The sequence below is a fragment of the Lotus japonicus genome, chromosome 4 (genome assembly GCF_012489685.1).
Source record: "Lotus japonicus ecotype B-129 chromosome 4, LjGifu_v1.2".
In the NCBI taxonomy this organism is placed as follows: domain Eukaryota; kingdom Viridiplantae; phylum Streptophyta; class Magnoliopsida; order Fabales; family Fabaceae; genus Lotus; species Lotus japonicus.
In genome coordinates this window covers 300,990-324,151 of record NC_080044.1, presented here as the reverse complement: position 1 = coordinate 324,151, position 23,162 = coordinate 300,990, and the positions used below count along the sequence as shown (strand labels likewise).

Genomic DNA, 23,162 nt, shown 5'->3' with positions numbered 1-23,162 from the left:
CAAAGTACACGAAAAGTCTGATCATAGAATAACTCAATTATCCATTAGCCTTGCATTAGATGATTATATCTAGTATCTTTCCAACAAAGTATGTCTTTGTAGTCCGCTAATAGAAAGAAAACAAAACTGAAGAAAACTTGTTATTTTCTTATTGTTACCCTCTGGAAATTAAGCAGAAACATACATTAATTCAACTTACATTCAGAACCAATAAAATGCTGGTCCAGTAGTAATTAAGCTAAACTTTTTATGAGAATGTGAACGTAAGTTTGAATTAATTCCAAAAAAAAACATTTATTCAAAGAGACAAACAATCATTAACATCCCTTCTCAAAAGGAAAAAAACAAACTTGCATTCAGAAAATATTCTTATAATTGGATGTTTATCATGAGAGATGAAAATATAATACGTACATTTTGCGACATATATGTGATTGTGGGTGTGCCGACGGCCGACAAGCACATAAAGAATTTGAAATTTGACATTTCAGAAAACAATATATCAAGGGTTAAGCGTCATATTGGTCCTTGTCTTTGTGTTGCCGTCTGATCTAAGTCCCTCGCCGGAAAAATTATTGGAAAAGGTCCTCATATTTAAAAATCATATGGAGCGGATCCTCACCAGAGCCCGGAGCTCCGACGAGTGATGATTTGGATAGCTGACTGTGCCAATAATGCTGACATGGAATTAAAAAAATTAAAAACTAAAAATAAATAACATATGATAAATTTTAATTTAATTAATAAAAATAAAACTAATTAACAAATATAACCCTAAATAAATCAAATCCCCCTCCCCCAAATTAACCCAAAATCATCTTCACGACAAATCATCTCCATCTACCCAGATTCATCTCACCATCTCCTCTTCCTTCATCTTCTTCATCATCAAAGGACTCAGATCGCACCATCGAACCTTCGCCCTCCGCCGCACCACCGCCCTCCTCCTTCATCTTCTTCATCATCAAAGGACCCATATCTCCTCTTTCTTTCTTTCTCTTTTTCGTGACGGGGGTTGGGTTTCGGGTTGGGGTGAGGGGGTGAGGGTGAGGTTGCAGGTTACGGGTTTGGGGGTGGAGGTGCGAGTGAGGGTGAGGTTGCAGGTGGGTGGGTGTTGGGGTTGAGGGGTGCGGGTGAGGGTGAGATTTGGGGGGTGCGAGTGAGAGTGAGGGTGAGGGTGAGAGTGAGGTTGCGGGTTGGGGTTTAGGGGTGGGGTTGCAAGTTGGAGTTTGAGGGTGGAGGTGAGGTTGCAACGGGTTGGGGTTTGGGGGAGGGTGAGGTTGCAGGTGGGTAAGGGTGAGGTTGCAGCGGGTTGGTGTTTGGGGGTGAGGGTGAGGTTGCAGGTGGCTGGGTTTAGGGTAGAATGGTGAGATGGTGAGATGAATTTGGGTAGATGAAGATGTGAGTGAGTTTTCACTGGTTTCTCTGCACTGTATTGCCTCTTCCTCTGCTATGGCATCATGTTTTTTTTATCTAATCCAACCCAAGGATATGCTGCGTGAAGGCTTGGATCCTGTCTGGGGGAGAACGTTTTTTTCTTGTTGTTTGACTTGATGCGCCTTGCTTCTGCCCTGTTTCTGTATTGGTTTTGCAACAAATTAATGGAAGATTATGGCTTTTTTTCAGGAGATGAAGAATTGTGCTGGAAAGAGAGAGGAAGCAGATGGAGATTTTTTATTTGATTTAGATGGGAGATGAACATGGGTTTGATTTTGATGAAGATGGAGATGATTTGGGGGGAATTGATTTTGTTAATTAATTTTTGGGTTAGATTTGTTAATTAGTTTTATTTTTATTAATTAAATTATAATTTCTTATGTGTATTTTATTTTAATTTTTTATTATTATTTTTAATTCCACGTTACCTCATTAAACCCAGTTGGCATGCCATTTAAGCACTCACCGGAGCTCCAACCTCCGGCGAGGATCCGCTCCAAAAAAAGTTCAAAGATGAGGACCCAAATCAATAAATTTTCCGGGGAGGGACCTGGTTCAGACGGCGAGAAAAAGACAAGGACTAATATGACGCTTAACCCATATATCAATTAGTACTTAAAAGATGATATGATATATCTTCAACTACTTGCTTTATTGACAAGATTGGATTAGACTTTCTGCTCTACCAACTATCATCACTTAGGACTACACTAGACTATGCATGTTTCCCTGGTCTCTCTCTCACTTTGCTAATTCTTCTCCCCAACCAAAGTGCAAAGTTCTTTATGCACCTAGTACCTTCTCCACCGAAAGGTTATACTACCCTGGAGTTCTGGAGAAAAATAGAAAATGTGTTAAAGAATGTAACATTGTCCCTCATTTCATATATTACAAACTTCAAGATTAGCTAGTAGTTAGGAGTCATGAGTGCATCTTCTCCTCCACATTAAGTTAATTATAATAATTATTTTATTAAATTTATGTTAAATTACAAAATTTCAAAATAAATTTATGAATAAATTGTTATACTTTTATTTCTACGTAAAAAATTGCACTCGTCTGTTATGAAATTCATCACTAATCTCCCCTTTATCAATTAACAAGACACTAGTTGTCTTTATTTTAATGAAAACATTGCACTAATATCTTTTGAAGTTTATTATTATTGCATCGATCTTCCTTAAGATTTATCATTATAACACTCGACACCTCTCTATTATTCTAATTAAATGATACATAAAGAAGGGAATGCCAATGCATTTTGTAAAATAGAGGGAGTTCAATGTAATAATGACAAAGAGGTGAAGCAATTTATTTAAACATATTTGAACAAGATTAAAACAATTTTAATTTATAAATATAATATAGGCGAAACAAGGTCAATCTGATACGCTTTAAGATTCATGCATCCACCCCACGAAAAACATAGATTCATATATCATTATTTATTTCTGCTAAAGGACAAAGAAAACGAAGTTGAATGATGCTCGTGTATAAACCTGTTATAATTATTGTGTTACCCTTATATTATATCGTCGTTGAAATTAAACGCCACTGGATTATAATTCAAAGGCCATAATATCAAAAGAGTTTAATTTTGATACACCGACGGTGTAAAGTTTTTTTACACCATCAACCAATTAGATTTCAAGGATGTGACATGTCAATTAAAGAAATTAACTGAAAAGAGAGATTTTCTCACATCCTTAAAATCTGATTGGTTGACGGTGTAAAAAAACTTTACACCGTCGGTGCATCAAACTTTTTCTCATATCAAAAAGAGTCATAATTGATAACGCCACACCAAAAGCTTCCTTTTCAAGTCATTTACCATTTGAGTATGAGTCATTAAAATTATGTTTTTTAAGCACCCCGAGTCAACTTCCCACTCCAAATGGTTGGCAAAACGCAAATGCCTCCGGCAGGCAAAAACAGCACTGAAGTGTAATCTCCATCATGCCTTTTTTATGTCGCCAAAATGTCCAGAATACTTACTGAGGGAGGCCCCTCACATCATCCTAAAAGTTAACATCACTAGATAGAGGCAATGAACACAGCCAAGTTTACTTATCAGATAAATAAATAAAATAAAGTTGAGCAAATTGGGATCGCACAGACCGATTAGTATTCTGAGTGGGCACAATACAATCCTTACCGTAATGTTAGGTTGAATTTGTCAAAAGGAAAAGCAGTGCTAGGCTGAACTAATCTAGGTCCTTCCCTATACCTCATGCAATCATATACTTATTGACCATTATGAAATTACCACAAATAATGGCAGGCATGCAAGCTTAAACCACCCAAGGTTGCCGGTAAGTCTTACCACTATAAGGGAATAGAGCTTCAAAGAATACCAAGAGCTGATGCAGGTCAAAAGCATTAAGCCCAATAAATCTAAAACGCAAGAATAAACTATGGAATTCATCCTATCTAGATAAATCACCATCAATTTAATTCCTCATATATCAATCACATTTTACAGTCTAATCCTACATTTCATTGAAATTTGTCTCAATATTAGTCTTCCTATCAAATTTTGCCTCAACTTTCTCTCACGGCGACTAAATTGATGCAAATGTTCATCCGTGCCAAACTTGATTACGAAAAATTGTGAGGAAAAAAATTGAGATGCAAAACTAAAATAGGTTTTCTAACTGGAATTGAAAACCCCTGCATAATGACAACTTCAGAAAATGATATTAAACATACATAACAAGCAGTTAATTTGAAAAACCAAGTGTAGTATTAAAGACGGCCAAAGGACGAAACACCAAGAAAAATGTAGTCCTCACAAAACGATATACACCTCGGTATAAGTCTGTAAAACTGACATTTTTCAAATCCAAGCCATCCATCAGGAACCAATGTTGAAGATGCATGATATACAGTTAACTGAGAGTTGCCACAAGAAACATCAGCACACTTTATAGCCTACACTAGTAGGTTGAATTCAAGACAAGGTTCTTCTATTGAAAGACTCCACCGTTATGTTGGCAGTGAAAGCAGGAATTGAATTCATCTTCCGAATGAATATCTCAACCTGTGAATGTACAAGGTATGACTCAGTAAAAGAAACAAGCGACGCATTATGGCAATTCTTAATCCACACAAGTCTTTAGTTTCTTTTCTTTTTAATCCATCTTAAGTTGTTGTAACATAGTTTCATCCCCACTTGGCTGAATGGATCTAATAATCAAATATTTTCAACAACATTGGTTCCTGATGGATGGCTTGGATTTGAAAAATGTCAGTTTTCCTTTTCTACATACAACACAGAAAATTTGTTTTTTCTGGAACAAAATATTGCTGGAAAATGAAAATACTTGCAGCTAAAACCAAAGTATCTTCCTATACAAGGAAGGTATTGATGCATAGAAGCAGGAAGTAGCCACAACTACTACACAAACAAACCCTCTTTCTCTCCCATCCACACACAGTCATAATCAAATTTATCCTTGAGATTAGAGAAATAAAATAGAAGTTCAAGAGCAAACATATTTATTGGATGCATTTATGGGGGAAAATTTACAAGATTAGAACTTCCTTACCTGACGAGATACCTCAGGCTGAGATGTATAATGATTTACCTGTTATTAAAAAAAATAACATTAAAAATTTCAGCATTTTTCATGACATCATTTGTGAAAAACCAAAAAAACCTCAAAACATATTTCCACTGATTTTTCTTTTTTGGATTATCAGAATCCCAAAATTATCTGCTAAAAAGAAAATCACCATTTAATCTTGAAGATGTGCCCAAACTGAAATTTAGTGTGTAACTGAACAAAGTAAAACTACCATTCCTCTCTCAACGTTAAATCAAACACAACATCTTACCAAAATTTTAGTGTTCCCTGATTCATATTCAAATTCAAGCTTCTCATCATCACTTTGTGCATAAATTGACTGCAAGGTAAATCGTGTCACTGGGATTCCATTTGGCTGTTGATGTTCATCCATAACAATCTACAATATAGTTACGAACAACAACAGAAGCACTCCAAGTGTCAGAAGAAATATAAATAAAATATCAATTATCAGAAAAATTGTCAACTTTTTCCAGTTCGTAAAGAACTTTGATAAGAACCTTGGGAGAACCACACCACAAAAGCTAGCTCTTGTAGTTGGAGAGCCCAAGGCCTTATAAACCCCACATTAGAATCCCATACTTCCAATGTGGGACTCAAGTCCCATACCTTGCAATTGGGTCCTAACAAACTTAATCAGAAAATGCTCAAGAGACAATTTCCTGGAGAGGAAATAACAAACCATATATGCAGAACCATTGGATAACATGTCAAATTACAGAGAAAAGTTATAATGTGAGTGAGTTTTTCCCTTAATGAGTCTTTGGAAAATTAATTTTAATAAGGTAATGTATTTGTTGATAGGATTTTAAATTACTTCATCCAAAATACTTTGTTTGGATATCAAATAAGAGATCCTAGAACATACCAGATAGTTTTATAGGGTAGAGGATTGAAATTCCACCGTTTTAGAAGGAATTCTAACAGTCCCTCCCTCAAACCTCCTCTCATCCTTCAACCTATCAAATTCTCTTCATCCAATTTCTTATATATTTACCAAACAAAATATTTCGTAAATGACAAAAAAAAAATACACCAAATTAATTTCTCCAGAATTTTAAATTTCTTGAAATTTTGAATTGATTCATCCAGACACAAAGGCTTAGTTTTTTATACAGAATTACCCAAGTTAATTATAAGCAATTTGTTATAGAAACCATCCCCCTGCAAAGCATGCTACAATTTTACTTGAAAATATAGTGATTAATAAACAAAAAAAGCAGTGATGTTTAACTATAGGCTATACCGAATTACACCCCCACCAGGATGCTACAAAATTTTCAAAGCAAAGGTGTACGGGTCATTCAAAAATGGAATAAAAGGAACACCATTTGGTGTAACTAAAGCACTTTCAATTTTCACAAAAACAATAGTAATAAAAAGATGGCGTAAAAGTGTAAAACTAGATCAGGAAATATCAACCTTGTAACCAAAAAGCTCGCAGCACGCCCTCCGGAAGACTGAAATTCTATCAGCAAATACGGTCTTGTATCTGTCAAGGTTTCAGTATTTCTGTTATTCCAAAATCATCTTGATAACTACAAACACATAATGTATCAAGGGTAGCAAGTTATACACTCACCTCTCTTCTCTCTTCTCGAGGGTTGCGATTTGCTCTTTTAATTGCAATATCTTATCAGATATATAGCTATCTACCAGCTTTCCAGCTTCTCCTGAGCAGTTTGCAGTGATCAGGAAAACCATAAATTAGATCATTTTATTTTAAATGCTTAATTGGACAATACTGGAAGCCTTGGACCACCCCTAAGGTCTTAAGTCTTAGCACATGCTTTCAGTTTTAGGAAAAAATCTCATTACTGTGTTGATGTCAGTCTGAAAGGACGGAGGTCAGACTAATAGAATAAACAGCAAAATACATTTAACTAGTTGTTAGTTCAAATTGAGCCTTCAATCCTCAATATTACAAAATGAACATTGTGGTTAACAAGAATATGTTAACTGGTCTAATAAATGGGAACAAACTCTTCAGTAAGAAAGCAGAAAGTTGATAGCCGGCTTCGCAAAGAAGCAAAATGTGACTGGTAAATGTGTTCACTGGAGAAACAAAAACAGAATGCTACGTCATGACTTTTTTTGTAGTTTCATCTATAAGACTATAACTACAAGATATACCAGCACTAAAAGAATTCCAATCCATAGTTGTATGTTCTGCAAAAGGAAATGAGGATAATGCAACAAAAGAACTAGACATTATAGAGCATCATCCTCTTCCATTTAGCACTTGATACCACATATAGAAAAATCATTCTTAAAACTATTCTCCTTTGTGAACCCCCTCTTGTCTGTATTACCAACTCTTTTTTGAAACAAAACATTTAGACCCTTACATCCACTGTAATTACAATGTTCCGTTTTCGTACCTGACTGACTCTTCAATTCTTCAACAGCTTTTAGTTTCTCTTTCGTTTTCTGCAGTTCAGTTTGCAGAGCTTCTATAGTTTGTTTGGCTTCATTGTCAACAGTAAGTGTATTCACCATCCGCAGAACTTTTGTATTAGCAGCAGAAAAATCACCATGACCCAACTATGGAAGTTAAAAACAGTGTGTATACTATCAAACTGAAATGAAAACCAAAACAAGACAGCTTGTGCAAACGAACAGTTTAGCAGTAATACAGACATCAGAAATAAAGAGGATTTTGATATGAAAAAAATGTAGATTCTATGATGTGTCAGCGTACTACAGTGCTTTATAAGAAGCGATGGTCATTGGAAAATATACACGTTAAATAGAAGCTGCAAGCTCCAAGGAAGCCCTAGTTTGGTATTCTAAAGAAGTATTTTCATCATTCTTCATTATGGGTCAAGAAATGACAAGTAAACCATACCAATGCTGTTAGGATTTAGAAAAGCCACAAAGGAAAGGAAGAAGTAGGAATAATTTTTGGTAATTTTTTTAATATTTAAAAATGGAAAATAAACAAGAGAGAGGGATACGAAAAACAATCCTAATAAATTCACAAGAAGGAGAACCTTCTTTCAAGGGAGAATCCCTTCCAAAGGTGAAGCCCCTTAACAGTTAGAGATTTAATACTAAAATCATACCCTAACCTAAGGAGAGTACTCCTATCTATAATTAAACTAACCCAACTGTTGAGATACCTATTAAGAAACATCTATTAGAATTTAGGATATATCTTGTTCAGACTATTTGTTAGGACATGGTTTGTTAGGACTAGCTTTTATATTGTTATGATTTTATTATGATAGATTAGAATAAGATAAGATATTATTATATAGATTTTATTGTTTAGAGTTAGTAGTTGACAAGGAAACCTCTAGAAATCTAGTCTATAAACATTGTACTTCTGAATCAATCATCAATGAAGTATCAACAGTTATTTAGAATACTTCCTATTCCCTCTTAATAAACTAAAAGAGTAAATCCTATAATTTCAACATGGTATCAGAGTGGTCAAAATTTGGAACTCTGTAATGTTTCGATTAACTCACTAAAAGCAACCACCATCAACCGCCACTGTCATAGTTTGCCACTGCCACTGCCGTGTTCGCCTCTCGCTCGCCGCTAGTCTCACGGCCACCTGAGCCTCCACGAACAACCACAAACCACCACAAAGTTTGGTGATTCTTCTCTTCTTTGTCCGTCTACGGTGAGAGTAAGTTCTCACCGCCAACATCACTGGGCTCGTCTCCTTCAGCCGACCAAAACCCACCAGTCAGCTATCTACGTCGCTTGGCCACCACCGGCAGCCGCTGATGACTTATCTGGTTTTGCTTGTTTTTCAGCCAGGATTTCATTTTTGCGGCCAATTTCTGTGTTAGAGGTCTCTCGTTCTTCTTTAGCCCATTTTGGTCAGTGGGTCTTCTGTGTTTCGGTAGTTCTTACGGGTTTTGTCATTTCTCGTAGCCCTGATCTGGTCATTGTGGGTTAGGCTCTCAGTTTGCGTGCCCCGATCTGTTTATGCAGTCACCAGGTGTTGAAGATGACACCCTTGTCAGACCTTCGTCTCCATAAGTTTCAGTCTCGATTTCTGGTTATGTGGTTTTAGAGCTTCAGTTGCTGATAGCGCTGCTGGCCCGCTCTAGAGTTTTCAAGAGTTATCGGTGTCAGAGTTGACACCATTGTCTATCTCAGAAGCCATCAATCAATCAATCCCAAGTGTTTTTTTTTTGAGTGGTTGCTGATGGGTTGCTGTTCTTTCAGCCTTGTTTTGTTTTCGGGCGTATTGTAGCTGGTTTTTCGCCCTAGTTTGTTGTCTACTTGTGTTTGCTGGTTTAGCTGATCCTACGACAATCCAGAAGAATTAGTTTTGACTTGCATCAATCTCAGCCAGATCAAGCATGGAAAGTTGTCTCTTGCCTGCCCATGGATTTAGCATAAGTTTGAAAGGTTGACCTATTCAATCCAAATATACGTCAAGAGTCAAGACCCTCATTAGTTTTCCTTTTTCTAAAGGATATTTGTAACAAACTTAAAGCTAAGTAAGCTTTAGTGTGAGGTGGTGTTGAGATATCTAATAGAAATATCTATAAGGATATATCTTGTATTCTTGTTGAGACGATTTGTTAGGATATGGTTTGTTAGGATTAGATTTTATATTTTTATGATAGATTAGGTTAAGATTAGATTTTATTATATAGATTTTATTGTTTAAAGTTAGTAGTTGACTAGGAAACCTCTAGAAATCTAGTCTATAAATATTGTACTTCTAAATCCATGATGAATGAAGTATCAACAGTTATTAGAACACTTCCTATTCCTCTGTTCATAAACTAAAAGAGTAAATCTTATAAGTTCAACACCTACTAAAAATATGACTCTGGCCCAACATAGGCCCAACTCAAATAATCAAAGCAACTCAATATCAAAGAAAATAACAAAAGCAAACGGATAGCATCAAACTCAAACCCAAACACAACAGGTCCACTGATTATAATATAGAACCCTAACAATACTGCCCTCAAAACATTCAACCTTGTCCTCAAGTGTTAGGATTAATTATATTAGGATTTAATTTAGGATTCTATCTTTTGTTTTAGGAACTAATATTGTATTTTAGGATGTTATCTTTTATTTGGGGTAGGATATCTTCTTTTATTTTCTTAGAGGTTAAGTTATCTTATTAGGATTAGGGTATTATAAATAGGAGTACCCTCCTTAGGTTAGAATCATGGATTAAGTATTTGATTTTGTAAAGGGAACCAGCCCTTGAAGAGGAGCCAGCCCCTTGGTTCTGAAGAGGACCCAGCCTCTCAGTTCCTGTTTATCCTTTTCATTTAATATCAGTCTTCTATTCAGAAAAAAAAAACAAAAATTTTATCATTTATCTTCCTTTCTCTCCTATTGCACCCTTCATAGAAGACAAAATCATCTCCTCCAGGATCCCATTGTAGGCAGCAAACCGGGTGAATGCCAAATCAGCAAGTGCACAAGTGTCCATGTTCTGAAGGCAACTGGAGACGGCAACTGGGTCAACATGGCGAGGACCCATAGCTCCATGCGCATTGAAGGATCACCCCTCCTCGTCGAGTGTCCATCTTCGTTCACAAAAATGAGTGATAATGGAGTACCTAGATGTTCAGAAAACCCTGCGTTGCCAAACTTTGCATTCTTAACATCATTCATGTTCATTGACATCGGAGCATCAACCATAGAGACTGTGCTTTCAAAAAGCTTAATACTAGAGGTGTGGGGCATATTGGCAGCATCTTCTTTGAGACCTTCAGTCAGTAAACCAGTGCCTGCTTAAGTCTTGGTCCTCCACACTTTCTTCAAAATCCTGAGATGTGTCAGAAGGAGGTGTAGAACTCTTTGCGCTCGCTGGGCCACTAACATAGCTTGTATTAACTCCAAAAGTAGCTCCCAAACTTCCAAAGCTAAACTTCTTTTCCTCAAAATCTGGGACAATATTCTCCAATTTGGAGGTCTAACATGTTGACACCGTTAAAGAAGAATATTCTTCAATTTCAATTTTAACTTTCTTTTTCTCACCCTTTTTCTTAAAATGCTCCAAAACCAGGTACATGGTAGCCTCGATCCTTGCCATTCTCCCTTTGATATCAGCGGTGTCCCCTTTGATATCACCAACAGTAGCCTTCCAAGTTTCCGTTACGGCCAAGAACTGAAAAATAAAAGAGAACAACCCGAGTCTTCTTTCTCAGATCTTGAACACCACAAATCTGATAAAGACAAAATAAAGCCAGATCTGGAAACATGAGAAGGAGGTAAGTGCAGCGGTGCAAGTGGCGTCCGGAAAGGCTGCCGGACGTGCCTCGAAGCGCGGCGGAGAGTGGCAGCGCATTGGTTCATGCGCAGGAGTGGTGGCGCGTCAGAGCCTGTTAGAACTCCGGTGGGGGCGAAACCGGCAGAAAAGGGCTGATCTTGGCCAGACAATCCTGATCTGGGGGTTTTCGACCATTACCAGTGTGGGGCGGCTGCGGCTGGTCAAGCGACAGCAGGGGTGGAGGGCGTGCGGATGTGGTAGCGAAGGGGGGGTGGCGATGCTAGAGAAGACAAAGCAGGTCGGACCTATTGTTAGGATTTAGAAACCCTAATAACAACCACAAAGGAAAGGACGAGAAATAAGAATAACTTTTGGTAATTTTTTAAATTTAAAACTGGAAAGTAAACAAGAGGAAAGAAGAGATAAAGAGAGGGGTACGTGCTTTCCTCTTGTAACCAAAAAAAAAGAGAGGGGTACGAAAAAAGAATCCTAATGGATTCACAAGAAGGAGAACCTTCATTCAAGGGAGAATCCCTTCCAAGGGTGAAACTCTTTTACAAATCTAATACTCAAAGCATACTCTAACCTGAGGAGAGTACTCCTATTTATAGTAAACTTAACCCTACTAAGCAAATGACTCTGATCCCACAAAAGCCCAACTCAAATAACAAAAGCAGCTCAACACCAAAGCAAATAACAAAAGCAAACGGATAAAATCAAACTCAGGTCCAAACACAATAGGCCCACTAAATATAATTTAGAACCCTCACAAATGATCATACTGAACACTGTAATGTTAAGAAAAGAGACTTTAATTTGATGATTCTAAGCACATGAAACACAATAAAAATAAAGCAGTTAATAATATCTATGTATGTATCTGCAAGGATTTACCCAACACCAACCTTTGCCTCTAACAGTGAAATCTCTGAACGGAGACTGTTACTCTCCCTCTCCAATGACTTTATTCTTCTTGCTTCACTGTGCAACTTTTCATTAAGTAACTTTATTTCCTCATGTTGACGATTATTAACCACTCTCAGCTCATGTAAGGTACTTTCTAGTTCTTTAATACAATCATCTTTCTTCCTAAGAGATGATTCAAGTTCCTGCATGCATTAATCAAACAACAAGCAAAAACCATTGAGAGATCACAAGATGAGTTAAATGATAAAAAACAGGGGGGAAATGTGACCTGAACAGGATTAGCACATTTTGATTCATCACCAGCTTCACTGCTCTTCGAATTGGCAACATTTCTTAATTTATTTCTTTCCTCAGTAACGGCAGCTAGCTGCATGATAATAAATATTTAATTGAAATTTGAAAACAACAGAAATTAATAGCAAAAAAATGACTAGAGATTCCAGAACGTAACTCTACACAGTCACTATCACTGTCATGCAGCAATTATAGAAAGCTATCATGAATAGATTGCCCAGAAGTTTTGACGGCTGGTGCCCCAACAACAACCAGCTTCTTAAAAAATAAAAGAATAAACAGGATTATAAAAAGACCAGGAACACTACTTGCCAGAAACAACCAGATACTCTGAGCAATTAGAAAGAAGTTTAAATGAATTCGGAAACTTCCAATTAAATGGAAGTGATATTTTTACACACGTCTCGACTCAAGTATGGTTGTCATGTATAATAACCAGCACGGAAAAAGTCATCCATGTTAGCATGTAGTGCGTAATAAGTTTACTAAGTCCTTAAAAACCAAAGCTAAAAGCTCTAATATAGAAGGGGTAAAATGCAACAACTCCAACAAGCTTGAAAAATTAGGAAACTGAAGAAATGGAGATTTTGATACTTACTATCCCAGAATTTATACATTTAAGACAACAGCCATCAAGCCATAAACTGATATCTATGTGCTTCATTTCATAGGCATGTTTTGTTTATAAATATTCAAAAGTTGTGATAACATCAACTGCCCAAATAGTACTGAATATATCTTTGCAAGTAATCAGCGTAGTTCCACATGAAGTAGGAAGCTAAAAGACCAAGGCTGCAGGAAATCTCATCAGTATCTATGTATCACAAAAGATGTGTGATTAAGTGATACATAAATTTCCTGGTGAGGGTTACAATTAAAAGATACATGCATCTTGGTATATTCTGAGTTGAGGAATATCAATAGAGAAGAAAATCAAAAGATTTTAAGTAGCAATAGGATCTTTCCTAGGAATTATGTGATACAAGTCCATTCTAGGCATGACATTGAGCTATCTCCTCCTCCTCCTAGCATCTAAATCAGTTTCTGCATACACCATAAATTCACCAGTTGGCAAACTCCTTCCTCCCTATAACTTAACTATGCCTTCTGAATCCTACTTTTAATTGGGGGCATCCAAATATCTGAAAGCCAAAGATTTATCCATTAATTCACACCAAGCTGCTTTTGACCTATAAATTTAGTGTTCTATACCAGCCTTGCATAAAGAATAGTAGATAATAAATCCAGCAATTCGAAATATGTCGATGGATCTAATGTATGATATGAAGTATGTTGAGAATAAGTCCAGTGTTCAGTAATTATTCAAGTGCGATATCAACTTCGTAATCAAACACTGACCATTAATTCAATTTGTTTAATCTCTGATTTTAATACTTCTGCTTTCTCTTTAGACAATGCAGCCTCAGTTTCAGCATTTTGTTTTTTAAACTCAGCAGCATCCAGAGCCACCTCCAGTTGTTTCAAGTGAGCAGTTCCATCGCCCTCCTTCTGTGTGCTACTGATGACCTCCCTGCATTGATAGAAGATATCAAGATCAAAAGACAATACGATGTGCATACTGACTATGTAAAGCAGCATACCAATCTCTATTTTTGCTACATCGAAAATAAACCCACTGAAAAGCAATCTCGATGTGAAGATATCCTAGGTCTTACACATCCACACAGTGCATCATTTGCATACTAACACATGCATTAACATAAATTCATATTATATTGCAAACGGATGAACATACAAGGCACAAGTTATACTCTCCATCAACGTGTTCAGAAAAGTAGTGTCATTTATATACCTGAAAAATGATGTAGTGCCATATGAACATTGGAGACTAAAAATTTAAAAAGGAATCTAGCAGGATATCATCTCTAATTCTTCGTGGCCTCAAGGTGCTCAAATCCAGTCTCAAATCATAATAAAATATAAAGAAATCATCCAGATGACTAATCAAGAGAATGCCTCTGACAACTCAAACTTGTTAAAATAGCTAAGCAAACAGAACATTAGCTACTCATAACTCACGTACTTCTGTAAAGCTGCAATTTTATCAGAAAGGTCCTCAAAACATGAGACACCAGGTATATTTTTAATCATCGATCTCCACGATGACATTTGATCCTCTAACATTTTCATATTTGACTGGACATCCTGTAATTTAGATAGCTCTGATTCTGCTCTTTCCCGGAGGTCCTTTTCCTCCGATAATTTCTCCTTCAGAAGCTCAAGGTTCTCATGACTTGATCTTAGCTTTCTTGCTTCCCTTACTTCAGATTCCTAAAATGTCAAGTGTAAACAGGATAGATAATTCAACTTTAAAAAAGCAAACAAGTTTACAGTGAGAACTCATCCAGAACTTGCCTAGTGCACAAGAAAGTGTAGAAGTTCATTAAACTATTAATCGGGTGTTTATAATTTGAAATTAAAAAGAAGTTTGTGAATCAAAACTCTCAAAACAATGAAAGACACCAAGCACAGAATAAGAAGCTCTCGTGAATAAAAATGCAGGAGAAATATGTATATGAGAATCAATCAAAATACCGCATCCTTCCAAAGAATAAAAAATAATGCACATCACACATCAATATGGACTGAGAATCACACTTCAGCAAAAATTTCTGTGTTTCTGTTCATATAATCAAATGAACCCCACCTAAGCCATTAATGAAATTACTAACAGAAATGCATGAAGATAGCCAGATCAAGCTTTTAATAGCTCAGACTCTAGGTTGATAAGGATGGAGCACTCGGGCAAAATATGTTTCTAAGACCATAAATGAATTTAACTTTATTCTAAATGCGTAATGTTAGAAAAACACCAACGAACCCCAAAAACAACAGCCCAATTGATACCAAGATCCTTCACAACAAGACTATAGGTTTGTAGCATAGGCAGCATTCAGGTCAAATTCGTTTTTAAGTCCATGAATGAATTAAATTTTGGTCATAAGCTCATAATTATATAAAAATACTGGGTAAACACACCAGCCCAATTAAAACCAAGCTCCTTTACAACAATGCTTTATTTACATATGCTCTCTGTAAATAACAGCAAGTTACAGCAAAGGGAAGGGTACAAACAAGAGCATTTATATGACACTGACAGTGTACCCTTAAAGAAAATAAAATCATTTTTAAAAGTTAAAACATTACAGACATATTAACAAACTGTATCATTGTAACATCAGGTGTCAGATTAAACTACACTTACTGAAAATTTTGATAATAAAGGACAATAAAATGTAAATAAAAAATGCACCAATATGACTTTTGGCACCAACCCATAAACAACCCAAAAAAATTATTAAGAAAATAATACGACTCTATTCAGGAGCCATGCCTACTCAAACCTCCACTTTATACATCCAGACCATTCAATAAAATAATGACATCATTCCTCTCCATATATGATCATGCCACTTAAGTAACAACTAAAATTACTCAACACATCAAGTCATCAATAACTTCAACAAACTACAACAATCACAATAGAAAGAGGTATCAAGATTCAAGGAAAAAAGAAAGAAAGCCAACTTACATAGTGCTGAAGCTCCTGTTGCAATTGTTTAACTAAAGTATCATTCCCTGTAGGAGCAACTTCTTGAGATGTTAAAGTTGATAGTTTTTTTTCAACTTCAATCTTCTGGTTCAAACACTGGAAATAGGAACTAATAAGTAATGCAACCATAACCCTCCTGGAAAGGGAATATGCAAATGACATGAAAGCAAGTACAACATGAGTGTTAGAGGCTTAACATCAAATCAAATTTAACAGCACAGAATAAGAATAGGTTTGTTGAGAGGTTCTTGAAGGACCTATAAAGGGGAAAAATCAACTAAGCAGACATCCAAACCTCATTGAATTGGTCCTTAAGATGTTCTAGTTGGTGTTTTAGCAACTCTGCTTCTCTGACAGCATTATTTGCTTTGCATTCCATTTGTTCAAGCTACAAAAAGAGAATAACATAACGTAAACAATGAGTCATAGCTGTAAATGACCACTAGTCTGAAATCTGAACCATGAAAAACAAGTATAGCCACTTACATCCGCAGTTATTCTAGAAATAGATAACTTGGAATCCTTTTTCAGTTGTGAATGTTCATCATGAAGTCTCCTTTTTTCCCTCTCTATGCTCTCAGAGAGATTGCCTAGCTTTCTTTCTAAAGATGTTGCTTTCTGTTCTGCTGATGCAGCATGAGAGTCGGATTTTATACGAAGGTTGATCTCATTTTTGAGCTTGACCTAAATTCCAGACGGAAAAGGGTTAAAACACAGTCTGAAAATGCCGCCAGGCAGGCAGATGTGCATATTGTTATAGAGAAGTTTATTTGTGAGCATGAAGAAGTAAATAGAAAGTAAAAAGAAAAAGACCTCGAGTTCACTGTTTAATTGTATTTGTTTTCTTAATCGTTCTTGACATTCAGTGACCTCCTTCAAAAGTTGGTCTTGGAGTGCCTGTTCGCGCCCTTTTGCAGCGGCGAGTTCCTGCTCGGCATATAAGAATTTATCCAGAAATTTCTTCCGCTCAGACTCAACTTGGAGGAAATTGGCATTCAATATCTCGAATTTAGAGTGATAATCACGAACTTGGTTTTCAGCTTTGTTTAGGGCATCTATGAAATCTGATTTGACCTATGCAATAACGTGACAAGGGTTTAACGAACTGTTCAACATTGTAATGTAATGTAATGTAATGGAATGAAGAAGAATCAATCAATGAGGACACGAACCATTTGGCGGCACTGATAGGTACAGAGCATGTGCTCGGAGACGGAGGGTTCCTGAGGCTCCGACACCACCGGCAGAGACTCCGGTGGATCCTCGTAGATGACGAGCTGGTGATCGGCATCGACATCGGCGCGTGGCCTCTTGGATGGTGGAGGAGTTCTCAGTATCATTCTTCTTTGCCGCCCTCACCCTGGGTTGTTTCCCACATCATTTTATTGAAACTTGAAAGCTAACCACACGGCGCAACTTCTTCAATGAACTACTATTATATTAATTTTATTTTCTGAAACACTCACATCAAGGTTTCGTGGTGTAGTTGGTTATCACGTCAGTCTAACACACTGAAGGTCTCCGGTTCGAACCCGGGCGAAGCCATTTCGTTTTCGTGATATTTACTGTATTCCGATTTGATTTTTGAAACGGGAAATATTTGAGACGAAAACAAATCCGTCACGAATATGCAATAACATATAGTATCCGTCACAAAACATTATAGAAGGTGGATGACAAACCAACCATTCCTACAAACGGATTTGTCAAAAAATAATTAATGCGCTTCAACTTCAAGTTGATTCTTATAAAAATGATCAAAATGCATTTCAATTTGGCTCTTATATAAATGAACGGAGAGAGTATCCAAGAATATTTTATATTTCTCATATAATGGATTTTTGAATAAATAATGAGTGCACGACATGTGGTTAACTTTTTCTGGTTAATTTTGGAAAGCTAAAAGAAGGGGGAAAAAGACTATATAAAACATCCTAACACAACAACTAAATCAAGTTGGAAGGTGGGGAACTTTCAAAAGCGCAACAGACTTACTTCTTGAAATGTTTGTCTAGCCAAGGCGTTAGCGACTAAATTCCTCTCACTAGGAACGTAGACAATGGAGGCACTCTAATCCTGAGTTAACATGCTCCTTACCTTTCTAATCTAATCGTGCAACCAGAAAGTCTGAACATCTGTCATGCATAACAGAACATCCACGACATCCTTACAGTCAGACGCACAAACAATATCACGATACCCCATGTCTCAAGCAAGAGTAAGACCAACATCAACAACAATCAATTCTACATGAAAAGCATCACCCTCCCTGAAGCTACCAAAGAAGCCAAAAAATCCACTTACCATCATGGTTCCGGATTGCTCCATCCGCTCATATTCTATTACCATTATCAATCCAACTACCATCCACATGAACACGCACTGACTCCACCCCAACATTCGTAGCTGTAACAAATCTTTGGCGCATAGAGCACATGTCGTTAACTAAGTATAACTAACTAATTATGACAGGGTGTTGACTATAATGTTTGTATGAATCTATAACTTTATCTTGCAAAATCTTTTAAAAAGTTCTTATGAATTAGTTAGGACTTCTAAACATCTCAAACGTCTCTCAATTACACTCCATCTCTTTAAGGTTGATCGTTGGTCGGGTAAGATCGTGTTCAAATGTAAAATATTCCCAAATTGTATCAAATGATGACAAGAACTTCTAGAGTGAATTGTATGTTTGGGGTTGTCGATTTTTTCGTTGGATGGTGGTTTGGTTAGTTGGGAGACTGAATCAGGTGGATGGATTTGTATTGAGCATATGTTAGGTTGAGAAATGAGCCTTACCATGACTTTTAGGAAGGATAATAAATGGGTTGCAAGCATATATAACGAGTTAGAGCATCGACAAAAAATTAGTTAGAGAAATTTTGGAGGACAAACCCTAACATAAGGGGGGAAGAGACAAGTCATTATCCCTTATGCGTTTTCATTCCTTAATCTCACCGAGTAGTTCACATTTGGCAGTTGAGTAAAAGCCGCCACAAACATGCCTGTGACACCTAGAAAAGTGACGGTTGAGATATGTGCCAACGAAAGCTACCACTAAATGTAAAACAAACCCCACTAAAAATAACTTTTTCTTAGTGAAAATATAAAATAACATGAACTTCACAATTACTTTTACTCAAGTATTGATTAATTAATGTAATAACTGAATTTTTTCTTTAAAAACATGTAATAACTAAATTTTGTATTATTTAAATAAATTAAGATTATGTTAAATAAAATAAATATTAAATAAAATTGAATATATAAGTCAAGCATCGACCAAAATTAATGTTGTTGAAAGATTCCCTAATTGTGCCTTAGTTGCCTGGTTTCCCTCTTATTGTTATCCTCTCGAAGAAAAAAACATCATATGAAATAAATTATAAAATAAAATACTCTTTTCGGTCCTATTTATAAGCAATAAAAAAAAATTCACATAGTTTAAGAAATGTAGTAAAACTAGATAAAATGTATTAAATTTGTCTTGAATTAAAATAAACTTCCAAAATTACCCTTTGTTATTCGTGTTGGAAAGTGGGAAAGAGAGAGAATAATTAATGAGACACATTCTACAAGTTAGAATTATAAGGGCATCATTGGAAAAAAATAATTAATATAGCTCAAACTTTCATTTGGTTCTTATAAAAAAGACCAAAATTTTTCTTCTCTTTCATGCTTATAAATAGGACCGGAGGGAGTATTATTTTACAACAAGTTCATAACTAATATTAAAATACTTTATTTTAGAAAATCATGAAATGATTTGAATAAAGAATAAGATTAAACATATTAAAAAACTCAAATATAATTATTTGTTTGGAAGCTATGTCATATGTAATACAAGCTACTTCATGAGTGAGGGAGAGGAAAGAAATTATGTGTGATATGTTGTATAGTATAAGCCTAATAGTATATGGTTTGATAGTATTATGTATGATATGATAAAGTTTGATAAAAATGTAATTTTATATAAAATTTGATCATACACTGTATAACATCATATTGTTTATATTAATATAGTCTTATGTTTTGTGAAACATTAATATTGATAGATAATATAAAAATGATGGTGGTGTTAGTGGGTGGTGAAGATGGTTGTAATGGGTAGGAGCGGTGATGGAGGGTGGTGGTTGTGAAACTTGTGGCGGTAGAGGTGGCAGTGGTGATGTTGAATGATGGCAGTAGAGGAGTAAGGTGGTTGTGGCGGTAGTGGTGGCAGTTCTGGTGATGGGTTGTGACTGTAGGTAGATGTATTGGTGATGATGGTTGAGGATGGTGGAGGTGGTGGGGGTGGTGTTAGAAGGTGATGGTGATGATGGTGGAGGGGGCAATGGTGGTGGAAATTTATGTATTTTTATGTACCTTATAAATAATACATCACACTCTCAATTATGCATAATCGATTATTTATAGGGTTGATTAAATAACCTATCACTTTAATTATAAGAGTTGATTCACGAATAAGCTTATACAACATAATGTATTAATGTTAGTACAAAACAATGGATAAGTCTAGTAGGACCACTATAGGCGGAATAACTATTTGAATCAAGTACTTAACACATGTATAATAATAGAGCTTAAATTCGAGACTTGTGCTTAGGTTAGAACAACTTGTGTTAGTTGACCTACACGTTTGATGATAATACATTTAGATATATAAGTCAAGTATTATCAAGGTTATCAGAACCGGACCGGTGATCAAACCGGTGAGGGCACTGGTTCAAGGTTCATTGGTTCAACCGTAATCGAACCGTGGTCTGACCGGTACTACCGCTATCAATTATATAATAATATTTTAAAATAAATATACAATATATAAGGTAATATTGAATAGAAAAAGTCAATATTTTTTCAAGTATAGGGAAAAAAAAGGACTATCAAATACTTAATATCTATGTGCCATGATTTAATATTAAGAGTATGGCTTTTCATACTTAAAAAAAAGTATGACTTTTTATGAAAAATTGCATCAGATCATAAAAACGTTAATAAAATAATAAGAGCTGGAAAAAATATAGAGCCCAAGGAGCCATTATTTTGGCAGTAACGTGATGTTTAATTATCATTTCAAAAAAACGTGATGTTTTATTATATGTAACTACATTAAAAGATGCAATAAGTCAAATAAACAATTATTACTTAAAAAAAAACTAAACAATTATTGAGTGGTATGGGCTTAATTTGTCAAAGCCCAAACCTAAATTAGGGTTTTCTTTTAGTACTTCATATCCAATATCCAAATTCTTACTTCTCTCTCCTCACCTCAAAGATCAAACGGCTGTGGTACTCAAAGCTGTGCCACTTTTCAAGCTGAGCAATTCATCATAGTTCCATCTGCAACTTCTACAACTCTCAATTCCTCGTTTCACCTGCATCTGAGTGTCATTATGGCTTGCCTCTAATTCTCTCAATGGCCATTCAAGCTCACCTTTCTTCTTCCCTCTTTCTCTGTCTCTCTTTTTCAACTTGTCCTTTGTTTTTTTTTTCTTCGTTCCCACTGTTCCCATTAGGCAAAAAAAATTAACAAAAGCGTTTTTTGAAAGAACCGCCTGAACCACTTGAACCGCCGGTTTTTACCGGTTCGAACGGTTCTTTCCTGGTTTTCCCGGTTTGCACCCGGTTTTTCTTCCCTCCGGTTATCTAGTTGTTTTGGACCGGTCACTGGTCCGGTTCCCGGTTGTAACGGTCGAACCGGCCGGTCCGGTCCGGTTTTAATAACCATGAGTATTATTATATGGAGTAAATTATAAAAAAAATAAACAGAATATAATATGATTTTTCGTGAAATAATTGTTCATAAAAAATAATTGTTCATATAGAATAAGATTAAAAAAGTAAAATATAATTATTTTTTTAGAAGCCATGGGGTCGTCATATGTAATAGGAAGAGTGAGGGAGAAAAGAGAGAAGAAAAGAAAAGAAAAGAAAAGAAAAGAAAAGGGGTTAGGTTAACTGGTTAAGGCTGAATGGGGAGAAATGGGGAAGCAAGTGGAGGAGGTCGAAGGGTGATGATAACCGGAGTAAGCAAAGGTCTTGGAAGAGCCTTGGCGATTGAATTGGCGAATCGAGGTCACACTGTCATCGGATGTTCCCGTTCTGAGGATATGCTCTCTTCTCTTCAATCCCAACTCTCTCCCTCTAATCCCAATCACTTGTTCCTCAACGTCGATGTCAAATCCAACGACAGTGTTGAAGATCTCGCACGAATTGTAAAAGAGAAGAAGATTGTTCCAGATGTCATCGTCAACGGTGCAGGAACCATAAACAAGAACAACAATCTATGGGAAGTTCCGGTGGCGGAGTTTGATTCGGTGATGGATACCAATGTCAAAGGGACTGCCAATGTGTTGCGACACTTTATCCCTCTCATGCTTGCAAACAAGCAAGGTGTCATTGTCAACATGTCTTCTGGATGGGGAAGGTCTGGTGCAGCACTGGTTGCTCCTTACTGTGCATCAAAATGGGCGATTGAAGGATTGACCAGATCGGTCGCAAAAGAGTTGCCGGAAGGAATGGCAATTGTGGCTCTTAATCCAGGTGTCATCAACACTGATATGCTTGCTTCCTGTTTTGGTGCTTCTGCTGCACACTATCAATCACCTGAATCATGGTATTATGAGTATTATGACTATGCTGATATCATATACTCATTCATATTCTATTACACTCACTCACTCACTTGTTTACTTACAGGGCTTTGAAGGCGGCAACCATGATCCTCAATCTCACACCAGCTGACAATGGTGCATCTCTCACTGTCTGAGAATATACACAGGACGTGACCAACCAACCTCTCCATTCCAATCAACCAATTTTTTTAATTCTATCAATGATTGAGTATTGTCATTAGTGAGATATATGATATGATTGTAATTTAATTAGTATTCACTCAGTTACAGTTTTGTAGACTGCACACAACAACTCCAACCCCCATCTAGCTGAGCTTCAAGTTTGCTCATAGCTCTTACAAGTGTTAATTTGCTCACTATTGATGTAGGACATGATTTGTCTCCTTTGCAGGCTGAGCCTATTGCTTAGTTTTATCCAGGGCTTCTCCCCAACATGTAACTATAAAAAAAAAAAAAACTAATTTTTTTGGATATTCTTCTTCTCTTTCATTCTTGGAGTATGA

General features: G+C 36.3%; 2 protein-coding genes and 1 non-coding gene across 3 annotated transcripts; 2 read left to right on the top strand and 1 right to left on the bottom strand.

Moving 5' to 3' along the window:
* Window positions 1-4,060: 4,060 nt before the first annotated feature.
* On the bottom strand, window positions 4,061-17,406 carry LOC130710837 (mitotic spindle checkpoint protein MAD1). Its single transcript, XM_057560210.1, has 15 exons — window positions 17,197-17,406; window positions 16,838-17,098; window positions 16,511-16,708; window positions 16,320-16,412; window positions 16,004-16,120; window positions 14,495-14,742; window positions 13,810-13,981; window positions 12,425-12,523; window positions 12,135-12,338; window positions 7,406-7,568; window positions 6,607-6,697; window positions 6,447-6,516; window positions 5,275-5,403; window positions 4,986-5,024; window positions 4,061-4,477 (listed from the first exon to the last, which is right to left on the bottom strand). The coding sequence occupies exons 1-15, from the start codon at window positions 17,362-17,364 to the stop codon at window positions 4,388-4,390; spliced, it is 2,142 nt and encodes a 713-aa protein (XP_057416193.1). The 5' UTR covers window positions 17,365-17,406; the 3' UTR covers window positions 4,061-4,387.
* Window positions 17,407-17,495: 89 nt separating this feature from the next.
* On the top strand, window positions 17,496-17,569 carry TRNAV-AAC (transfer RNA valine (anticodon AAC)). The gene has a single exon. It is a non-coding gene; the product is annotated as a tRNA-Val (tRNA).
* A 4,352-nt stretch (window positions 17,570-21,921) lies between these two features.
* Window positions 21,922-23,132, top strand: LOC130711747 (NADPH-dependent pterin aldehyde reductase). Its single transcript, XM_057561467.1, has 2 exons — window positions 21,922-22,640; window positions 22,724-23,132. The coding sequence occupies exons 1-2, from the start codon at window positions 21,997-21,999 to the stop codon at window positions 22,791-22,793; spliced, it is 714 nt and encodes a 237-aa protein (XP_057417450.1). The 5' UTR covers window positions 21,922-21,996; the 3' UTR covers window positions 22,794-23,132.
* Window positions 23,133-23,162: the final 30 nt, after the last annotated feature.

Bases quoted from the DNA above. Each gene is read 5' to 3' on its own strand.
- LOC130710837 (XM_057560210.1), bottom strand. From the start codon at position 17,364: ATGATACTGAGAACTCCTCCACCATCCAAGAGGCCACGCGCCGATGTC. The intron at 13,982-14,494 runs GTACGTGAGTTA...CTATCAATGCAG, and splicing joins AAAATTGCAGCTTTACAGAA to GGAGGTCATCAGTAGCACAC. The intron at 6,517-6,606 runs GTGAGTGTATAA...AAACCTTGACAG, and splicing joins CTCGAGAAGAGAGAAGAGAG to ATACAAGACCGTATTTGCTG.
- LOC130711747 (XM_057561467.1), top strand. From the start codon at position 21,997: ATGGGGAGAAATGGGGAAGCAAGTGGAGGAGGTCGAAGGGTGATGATA. The intron at 22,641-22,723 runs GTATTATGAGTA...GTTTACTTACAG, and splicing joins TATCAATCACCTGAATCATG to GGCTTTGAAGGCGGCAACCA.